The following is a 10,000-nucleotide window of genomic DNA, read 5'->3' as shown; positions in this document are numbered from 1 at the left end:
CCTTTCCTTCCCTCCTTCCCTCCCTCCCTCTCCCGTTACTTTCCTCCCTTCTTTTTTCTCCCGTTCCTTCTCTCCCCCCACCCTCCTTTTTTCACTTCCCTCCCTCCTTCTTTCTCCCCTTCCCTCCCTCTTTTCTCCCCTTCCCTCCCTCCTTCCCTCCCTCCTTCTTTCTCCCCTTCCCTCCCTCCTTCTTTCTCCCCTTCCTTCCCTTCTTCTTTTTCTCACTTCCCTCCCTCCCTTTCCCTCTCTCCCTTCTTTCTCCCCTTCCCTCCCTTCTTCTTTTTCTCACTTCCCTCCCTCCTTCTTTCTCTTCTTCCCTCCCTCCTTCTTTCTCCCCTTCCCTCCCTCCTTATTTTTCTCCTTCCCTCACTCCTTATTTTTCTCCTTCCCTCCCTCCTTATTTTTCTCCTTCCCTCCCTCCTTCTTTCTCTCCTTCCCTCCCTACTTCTTTCTCTCCTTCCATCCCTCCTTATTTTTCTCCTTCCTTCCCTCCTTCCCTTCCTCCTTCTTTTTCTCCTTCCCTCCCTCCTTATTTTTCTCACTTCCCTCCCTCCTTCTGTCTCCCCTTCCTTCCCTCCTTCCCTCCCTCCTCCTTTTTATCCTTCCCTTCCTCCTTCCCTCCCTCCTTCTTTTTCTCACTTCCCTCCCTCCTTCTCACCCATTCCCTCCCTCCTTCTTTCTCTCCTTCCCTCCCTCCTTCTCACCCATTCCAATTCCAGAAATTCCGAATTACCTTTCCTAAGCCTGGAATGCCTCTGAGCCTCCGCGCGTGACCTGTACCGAACGCAGGTCAGGTCAGGCGGGGTGACACACCTGCAAATGACCTGCCTTCCTCTGATCTTGACCTTTGACCCGATGTCAATGGTCAGGTCACCGAGCCGACACGATGGTTGGGAAGATGCTAGAAAAATGATTAAAATTGTGTTATAAAACGATGATGATGATGATGTTGATGTTGATGTTGATGTTGATGTTGGTGTTGGTGTTGGTGTTGGTGTTGGTGTTGGTGTTGGTGTTGGTGTTGGTGTTGGTGTTGGTGTTGGTGTTGGTGTTGATGTTGATGTTGATGTTGATGTTGATGTTGATGTTGATGTTGATGTTGGTGTTGGTGTTGGTGTTGGTGTTGGTGGTGGTGTTGGTGTTGATGTTGGTGTTGATGTTGCTGTCGATGGTGATGTTGGTGTTGGTGATGGTGTTGGTGTTGGTGTTGGTGTTGGTGTTGGTGTTGATGTTGATGTTGATGTTGGTGTTGGTGTTGGTGTTGGTGTTGGTGTTGGTGTTGGTGTTGGTGTTGATGTTGATGATGGTGTTGGTTGTTCGATGTTGATGTTGGTGTTGGTGTTGGTGTTGGTGTTGGTGTTGGTGTTGGTGGTTGGTGTTGGTGTTGGTGTTGGTGTTGGTGTTTGTGTTGATGTTTGTGTTGATGTTGATGTTCATGATGGTGTTGGTGTTGGTGTTGCTGTTGATTTTGATGTTGGTGTTGGTGTTGGTGTTGGTGTTGGTGTTGATGTTGATGTTGATGTTGGTGTTGGTGTTGGTGTTGGTGTTGGTGTTGGTGTTGGTGTTGGTGTTGGTGTTGATGTTGATGTTGATGTTGATGTTGGTGTTGGTGTTGGTGTTGGTGTTGGTGTTGGTGTTGGTGTTGGTGTTGATGTTGATGTTGATGTTGATGCTGATGCTGATGATGATGTTGGTGTTGTTGTTGATGTTGGGTGTTGGTGTTTGTGTTTGTGTTGGTGTTGGTGTTGGTGTTGGTGTTGGTGTTGGTGTTGGTGTTGGTGTTGATGTTGCTGTTGATGTTGATGTTGATGTTGATGTTGATGTTGATGTTGGTGTTGGTGTTGGTGTTGGTGTTGGTGTTGGTGTTGATGTTGATGTTGATGTTGATGTTGATGTTGGTGTTGGTGTTGGTGTTGGTGTTGGTGTTGGTGTTGATGTTGATGTTGGTGTTGGTGTTGGTGTTGGTGTTGGTGTTGGTGTTGGTGTTGGTGTTGGTGTTGGTGTTGGTGTTGGTGTTGGTGTTGGTGTTGGTGTTGATGTGGTGATGAAGTGATGTTGGTGTTGATGTTGATGTTGGTGTTGCTGTTGGTGTTGGTGTTGGTGTTGGTGTTGGTGTTGGTGTTGGTGTTGGTGTTGATGTTGGTGTTGGTGTTGGTGTTGGTGTTGGTGTTGGTGTTGATGTTGATGTTGATGTTGATGTTGATGTTGGTGTTGGTGTTGGTGTTGGTGTTGGTGTTGGTGTTGATGTTGATGTTGATGTTGATGTTGATGTTGGTGTTGTTGTTTGTGTTCATGTTGATGTTGGTGTTGGTGTTGTATGTTGGTGTTGTATGTTGGTGTTGGTGTTGGTGTTGGTGTTGGTGTTGGTGTTGTTGTTGTTGTTGTTGTTGGTGTTGGTGTTGGTGTTGGTGTTGGTGTTGGTGTTGGTGTTGATGATGATGTTGTTGATGATGTTGGTGTTGGTGTTGGTGTTGGTGTTGGTGTTGATGTTGGTGTTGATGTTGATGTTGGTGTTGGTGTTGGTGTTGATGTTGATGTTGATGTTGATGATGATGATGATGTTGGTGTTGGTGTTGGTGTTGGTGTTGGTGTTGGTGTTGATGTTGGTGTTGGTGTTGGTGTTGGTGTTGATGTTGATGATGGTGTTGGTGTTGGTGTTGGTGCTGGTGTTGGTGTTGGTGTTGGTGTTGGTGTTGGTGTTGGTGTTGGTGTTGGTGTTGATGTTGGTGTTGGTGTTGGTGCTGGTGTTGGTGTTGGTGTTGGTGTGTGTGTGTTGGTGTTGGTGTTGGTGTTGGTGTTGTTGGTGTTGGTGTTGGTGTTGGTGTTGGTGTTGGTGTTGATGTTGATGTTGATGATGGTGATGATGTTGATGATGATGTTGGTGTTGGTGTTGGTGTTGGTGTTGGTGTTGGTGTTGGTGTTGGTGTTGGTGTTGGTGTTGGTGTTGGTGTTGGTGTTGGTGTTGGTGTTGATGTTGGTGTTGGTGTTGGTGTTGGTGTTGATGTTGATGTTGGTGTTGGTGTTGGTGTTGATGTTGGTGTTGGTGTTGATGTTGATGTTGATGATGATGATGATGATGATGGTGATGGTGGTGATGATGGTGATGGTGTTGGTGTTGGTGTTGGTGTTGGTGTTGATGTTGATGTTGATGTTGATGTTGATGTTGATGTTGTTGTTGGTGTTGGTGTTGGTGTTGGTGTTGACGTTGAAGTTGATCTTGATGTTGATGTTGCCGTTGGTGTTGGTGTTGGTGTTGGTGTTGGTGTTGATGTTGATGTTGATGTTGATGTTGATGTTGGTGTTGGTGTTGGTGTTGGTGTTGGTGTTGGTGTTGATGTTGATTGATGGTGTTGGTGTTGGTGTTGGTGTTGATTTTGATGTTGGTGTTGGTGTTGATGTTGTTGTTCGTGTTGATGTTGATGGTGTTAGTGTTGGTGTTGAAGTTGATGTTGGTGTTGGTGTTGGTGTTGGTGTTTGTGTTGATGTTTGTGTTGATGTTGATGTTGATGTTGATGTTGGTGTTGATGTTTGTGTTGATGTTGATGTTGGTGTTGGTGTTGGTGTTGGTGTTGGTGTTGATCTTGATGTTAATGCTGATGCTGATGCCGACGCTGATGCTGGTGTTGGTGTTGATGTTGATGTTGATGTTGGTGTTGGTGTTGGTGTTGGTGTTGGTGTTGGTGTTGATGTTGGTGTTGATGTTGATGTTGGTGTTGGTGTTGGTGTTGGTGTTGATGTTGATGTTAATGTTGATGATGATGTTGATGTTGATAATGATGTTGATGTTAATGTTGATGATGATGTTGATGTTGATGTTGATGATGATGTTGACGTTGATGTTGGTGTTGATGTTGGTGTTAGCGGTGTTGGTGTTGGTGTTGGTGTTGGTGTTGGTGTTGGTGTTGATGTTGATGTTGATGTTGGTGTTCGTGTTGGTGTTGATGTTGATGTTGATGTTGATGTTGATGTTGATGTTGATGATGATGTTGATGTTGATGTTGGTGTTGATGTTGGTGTTGGTTGTTGGTGTTGATGTTGGTGTTGGTGTTGGTGTTGGTGTTGGTGTTTGGTGTTGGTGTTGATGTTGATGTTGATGTTGATGTTGGTGTTGGTGTTGGTGTTGGTGTTGGTGTTGGTGTTGGTGTTGATGATGGTGTTGGTGTTGGTGTTGGTGTTGGTGTTGGTGTTGTGTTGGTGTTGGTGTTGGTGTTGGTGTTGGTGTTGGTGTTGGTGTTGGTGTTGGTGTTGATGTTGGTGTTGGTGTTGGTGTTGGTGTTGATGTTGATGTTGGTGTTGGTGTTGGTGTTGATGTTGGTGTTGGTGTTGATGTTGATGATGTTGATGATGAGATGATGTTGATGTTGATGTTGGTGTTGTGGTGTTGGTGTTGGTGTTGGTGTTGGTGTTGGTTGTTATGTTGATGTTGATGTTGATGTTGATGTTGGTGTTGGTGTTGGTGTTGGTGTTGGTGTTGATGTTGGTGTTGATGTTGGTGTTGATGTTGGTGTTGGTGTTGGTGTTGGTGTTGGTGTTGGTGTTGGTGTTGGTGTTGGTGTTGGTGTTGGTGTTGATGTTGATGTTGATGTTGGTGTTGGCGTTGGTGTTGGTGTTGGTGTTGGTGTTGGTGTTGGTGTTGGTGTTGATGACGATGACGATGATGATGATGAAGAATGAATATAAAAAAATAGAAGGATAAGGAAATAGAAAGACGAGAGGAAGAAGTGACTAAGAAAATGCGATGAAAGATAATATATAAAAATTGATAAAAAAAACAGTCAAGACATTTAAAGAAAAAAAGATAAAAGATAAAAAAACAAAGAAAATTAAAATAAAAGATGAAATGAAAAGGTAAAACTGAACATGCGATGGAAAGCTAGAACAATAAGATAACATAATAAAGGGAATAAGAAGAAAAGAAAAAAAATACAGCATATGATGGAAAGTTAGACATAATAAGAAAATAAAATAAATATCAAGGAAACTGATAAGAAATATAATGGAAAAATAAGAAATTTAAAAAATAGAAAAAATGTATGAAAAATTATTCTAAATTAACACGAAAAGCTAAAACGTGATGTGGGATATTATTCTAAAGAAATTAAAATCGTTAATTAACTAACAAAAAATAATGAGACTTTATTGCTTGGATAATGCAATTGTTTCATGGCATGATTTTCGAAAATCATTCCATGAAATATCTCTATCTATCTCTATCTTTTCCTCTCTATTTTATTCTCTCTCTCTCTCTCTCTCTCTCTCTCTCTCTCTCTCTCTCTCTCTCTCTCTCTCTCTCTCTCTCTCTCTCTCTCTCTCTCTCCATTCCCTTCCCCTCCTCTCCCCTCCTGTCCCCTCCCCTCCCCTCCCCTCCCTCTCCATCTATCTACTACTGCTATCTCCTCCACCAAATATATCTACCTAATTGTGGAAAAGGTATGAATGAGAATGGATAACTTCACAATACAAGAGATTTATTTGGCTGGCTTCGATTCTATCTTCGTCAGAAATACGAAGATGTATTCGAAACCGATCAAATACATCTCTTGTATTGTGAAGTTATCCATTCTCATTCATACCTTTTCTGCAGTTGTCGACATGAATACGGTTCATATCTACCTAACTATCCATCCATATATAAAAACCTGTAAAACGAAAGAAAATCGGAAAATAATCGCAAACCACAAGAATAAAAATGATGATATAAACACAGCATCTGATAAATTAATTAATGGACAATAAATGTTTTACGTTACCTTGGTTCTTGGTTCTGTTTCAAAAAAGAAAAAAAGAGATGTTTATGAGATGAAGAAAATGGAAATAAACACATGGATGGAAAGATAAATATAATAAGAGAGTAAAATAAATAAATAAAAAAACTAATAAAAACACAATGAAAAAATAAGAAATAAAAAAATTAAAAAGTATGAAATATGATTCTAAATTCACATTAAAAAATCTAAAATATGATATGAGATATCAATTTTTAAATAAAATGAAAATCAAAATCGATAATAAAAAACATAATAAATGCTGAGATTTTAGAACCACAAGAATAATAATGATAATATAAACACAACACCTGCTACTGAAATTAATCAAATTACTTTACCTTCTTGGTTCTGTGTCAGCTTCCTGGTCGATGAGGTTGAGATGCGTGGGTCACCAGCTGGAGAGATAGATAAGAGAAATAGATAAATAAGAGAGATAGATAGATAAGGTAGAGGGAATGAAACAATGAATAGGCGTGCCAGGTAACATGTACAGAGAGTATTAAAACAAGCACAGTCAGATACACACTCACAAACAGTCCAACACACTCACACAGTCTAACTCACATACAGCCAAACACACTCACATACAGTCAAACACAGTCTAACCCACACTCACATACAGTCCAACACACACAGTCTAACCCACACTCACATACAGTCCAACACACACAGTCTAACCCACACTCACATACAGTCAAACACATTCAAACACACACTCGCATGCAGTCCAGCACACTCACACAGTCTAACCCACACTCACATACAGTCAAACACACTCACTTACACTCAAACACACACTCACAGACACTCAAACACACGTGCATATACATATGTTCAATTTGTCTGCACTTATACCTGGTACTCCAGTTTTCGGTGGATCTCTCTCTCTCTCCCTCTCTCTCTCTCTCTCTCTCTCTCTCTCTCTCTCTCTCTCTCTCTCCCTCTCTCTCTAGCTCTCTCTCTCTCTCTCTCTCTCTCTCCCTCTCTCTCTCTCTCTCTCTCTCTCTCTCTCTCTCTCTCTCTCTCTCTCTCTCTCTCTCTCTCTCTCTCTCTCTCTCTCTGTGTGTGTGTGTGTGTGTGTGTGTGTGTGTGTGTGTGTGTGTGTGTGTGTGTGTGTGTGTGTGTGTGTATGTGTGTGTGTGTGTGCGCACGCGCGTGTGTATGTGTGAGAGAGAAAGAGAATGTGTGTGTGTGTGTTTTGAGGTTCTGCAAAGCTGTTTTAATTCACTAATACCGCTACGCATTTTACAGACAAAAATAACAAATAAATGAAAACAGAAAACCACATAAACTTACGACACAACCAGTCAGTGGGACAGCACTTCTTCTCATAGAAAATGGGAGTGCAGCCACTTCGCAACTTTGAAATGTACCTGCAATGTGGATTCAGCAAAAAAAAAAAAAAAAAAAGAAAGAAAAAAACTATTAGCATACGCAAACTCAATTACAGTTTCATATCTAAAGATCTTTTTTTTTTGTATTTGAGATATTGGCGATGACAGCATTATTGAAAAAACATTTCTAGAAAGAAGGAAAGACAAAAAATATATATAAATATATTTACACTAAAAATGTTCAAACATTTCCTTTTGCCTTCAATGTTTCTCAAATCCATCCATGCGTCTTGTATATCAACAAACACAGTACATATCTAACAAAAAAAAAAAAAAAAAAAAAAAAAAAAAAAAAAAAACAGCTATAAATTACGTATTGTTTTCTCTTCGTCACCAATACTTTGAAACATTTTTGAAACCACGATAAACAAACAAAACTAGCCTCTCAAGCCCGCAGTCCATTTTGTAACAGCCATAACCTGTGATGGTAAAAGAGGAAGTACACACGCACGCCTGGCAAGAAAGGTCATCTGAGGTCATCCGCTCACCTTCGAGGTACGTTTTATTCCCCCAAGAGCAGGTCACCTTGTCTCTTGGATCCACGGGAGCACTTTGTTCTTCTGAGAGAAAGAAAGAGAAGGAGGGGGAGAAAGAGAGAGAAGCGAGAGAGGGTTGGAAGGATGGAAGGGAGAAAATGAGGGTAGGAGAGAGAGAGAGAGGAGGGGGAGAGTTAGGAGAGTGAGGAAGGGACGAGGAGGAAGTGAGGGAGGCAGGGAGGAAGGAGGGAAAAGTGACGTAAGGAGAGAGAGAGAGAGAGAGAGAGAGAAGAGAGAGAGAGAGAGAGAGAGAGAGAGAGAGAGAGAGAGAGAGAGAGAGAGAGAGAGAGAGAGAGAGAGAGAGAGAGAGAGAGAGAGAGAGAGAGAGAGAGAGAGAGAGAGAGAGAGAGAGAAACAGACAAATATGAAGAGACATGATCACTGTTAATCAAAGGCATGGTAACTTGTAGCACAATATCATATCTAAAACTTCTCTCTAGTCTAAAAATAGATTCGCCAATTCATTGTCCAAACGACCCACCTGTGACATGAAAATCACCAGGGGAAAAAATCAAATAAAACGGGAAAATCATACAACACCCGGAGCACACGTTATTCTGTGTCTAACATACCTGGATTCAACATTAAACGGTTTTCCTATGCATGATACTGCATACAACATGGGCTACCACATACCGCAATTTTGGGCATGCGGACAACATACTCCTGGGTTGAACAGGTGTCGGCATCCTGGTCCTGGTTGATCCATGTCTTGGCACTCACTTTGGCACTCAATAGCGGGCCTTGTGAGAGAAGGTGAGATATTGTTAAGTCAGAATTTGGACATTTTAGAAAGCGGTAGAGACAATATAGATACATATACACCCGTGGATAGAGAGGAAAGGAGATGGGAGTGTGTGTGTGTGTGTGTGTGTGTGTGTGTGTGTGTGTGTGTGTGTGTGTGTGTGTGTGTGTGTGTGTGTGTGTGTGTGTGTGTGTGTGTGTGTGTGTTTGTTTGTTTGTTTGCTTGTTTGTGTGTGTTTGTTTGTTTGTTTGTTTGTTTGTGTGTGTGTGTGTGTAAGAGAGAGAGAGAGAGAGAGCGAGAGAGAGAGGGAGAGAGAGAGAGAGAGAGAGAGAGAGAGGGAGAGAGAGAGAGAGAGAGAGAGAGAGAGAGAGAGAGAGAGAGAGAGAGAGAGGAGCAAAAACACATAGAGACAGAGAGATAGAGATGAGAGACAAATAGAACAGATGTTTCGAAAAAAAGAAAAGAACAGAACAAATTGAAAACAACTAAAAACAAAGAAAAAAAGTAAAAGACGGACGTCAAACTGTCTTTGAATAACTAAAACAGACAACAGTAACAACAACAAAAACAAAATACTTGCAAAGCACCAAGAACACAGCGACAAGTGCCAAGACATGGATTTCGTAAGGGCACTTCTTCTCCAGGCAGGTAAAAGGACCCTCTGTAGTAACACCTGGTGGAGTCCTGCATCAGCTGTGTCTCCCGTGCTGTTAGGGAATATCCGTATGTACAGCTACAGCAGAAAATTATCGTTTGGAGAGGTGTCGAAACGAACGAAAGTAACGAACGAAACCTTATGTTACGGAAGGGTGGTTGTTTTGGGATTCGAATTGTGTTTCGAATCTGTCTAGTTATGATTCATGTTTCGAATACTCTTTCCGAAATTCATGTGGATTAACTGTGATGATGACGATTTTATTCCAGTAAGGAATGTGCTTTGCCTTATTTAGATAACTCACACATGCGCAAAAGTAGTTGGAAAATCAGGGATACTAACAGTTTCGTAGCGTTAAAATTTATATTTCAAGGAGTATCGTTGCTTTTGTCAGAATGTTTAGCATGGTTTTCTAACGATCCTGTGTAGCTGTACATTGAATAATATAAAATTGGAAGACAAACACACCCTAAATGTATCGCAAATTGAGTAGGAAAGGTATGAACGAGAATGAATATCCTGAACTGTATTCATGTTGACAAATGTAAAAAAGGGATGGACGAGAATGTATATCTTCACAATACAAGAGATGTATTTGGCAGGTTTTGAATACATCTTCGTCATCAATACATTTTGCATCGTTACTGTACAAGAAAAGTATTTAACCGGTTACCTTTATAATCCTCTTCTACTGGAAAATATATACAGCACTTTAGCGAGATTACGTTGCAAGTGTAAGTATTTCTGACGAAAGTATAATTAATAACTTTTTCTATAATTGTCACGATGAATATAGGTCATCACAAATCGAATTTAATTTTTGGAACGTTGGCTTTCGTTTAAGGTGACATCAAATTCTGTATAAAATAAAAACAATAATAATAATAATAAATAAAAAATAA

At 41.0% G+C, this 10,000-nt stretch overlaps 1 protein-coding gene across 2 annotated transcripts in view; it reads right to left on the bottom strand.

Moving 5' to 3' along the window:
• The window catches only part of LOC113814567 (kielin/chordin-like protein), a 17,167-nt gene that overhangs the window by 1,288 nt on the left and 5,879 nt on the right, over window positions 1-10,000 (bottom strand). The window contains exons 3-8 of one of the 2 annotated variants that reach the window (XM_070116997.1): window positions 9,024-9,150; window positions 8,335-8,441; window positions 7,545-7,719; window positions 7,065-7,141; window positions 6,107-6,163; window positions 734-901 (exon numbers count right to left, since the gene is read on the bottom strand). In XM_070116997.1, coding sequence (XP_069973098.1) covers window positions 734-901; window positions 6,107-6,163; window positions 7,065-7,141; window positions 7,545-7,719; window positions 8,335-8,441; window positions 9,024-9,133 — 694 coding nt within the window. In that variant the 5' untranslated portion in view covers window positions 9,134-9,150. Of the gene's footprint in view, window positions 1-733; window positions 902-6,106; window positions 6,164-7,064; window positions 7,142-7,544; window positions 7,723-8,334; window positions 8,442-9,023; window positions 9,151-10,000 lie in introns of both variants that reach the window. The other variant, XM_070116996.1, reaches the window with a different exon arrangement.

The sequence above is a fragment of the Penaeus vannamei genome, chromosome 39 (assembly GCF_042767895.1).
Source record: "Penaeus vannamei isolate JL-2024 chromosome 39, ASM4276789v1, whole genome shotgun sequence".
NCBI lineage: Eukaryota > Metazoa > Arthropoda > Malacostraca > Decapoda > Penaeidae > Penaeus > Penaeus vannamei.
This window is presented reverse-complemented; position numbering and strand designations above follow the sequence as displayed.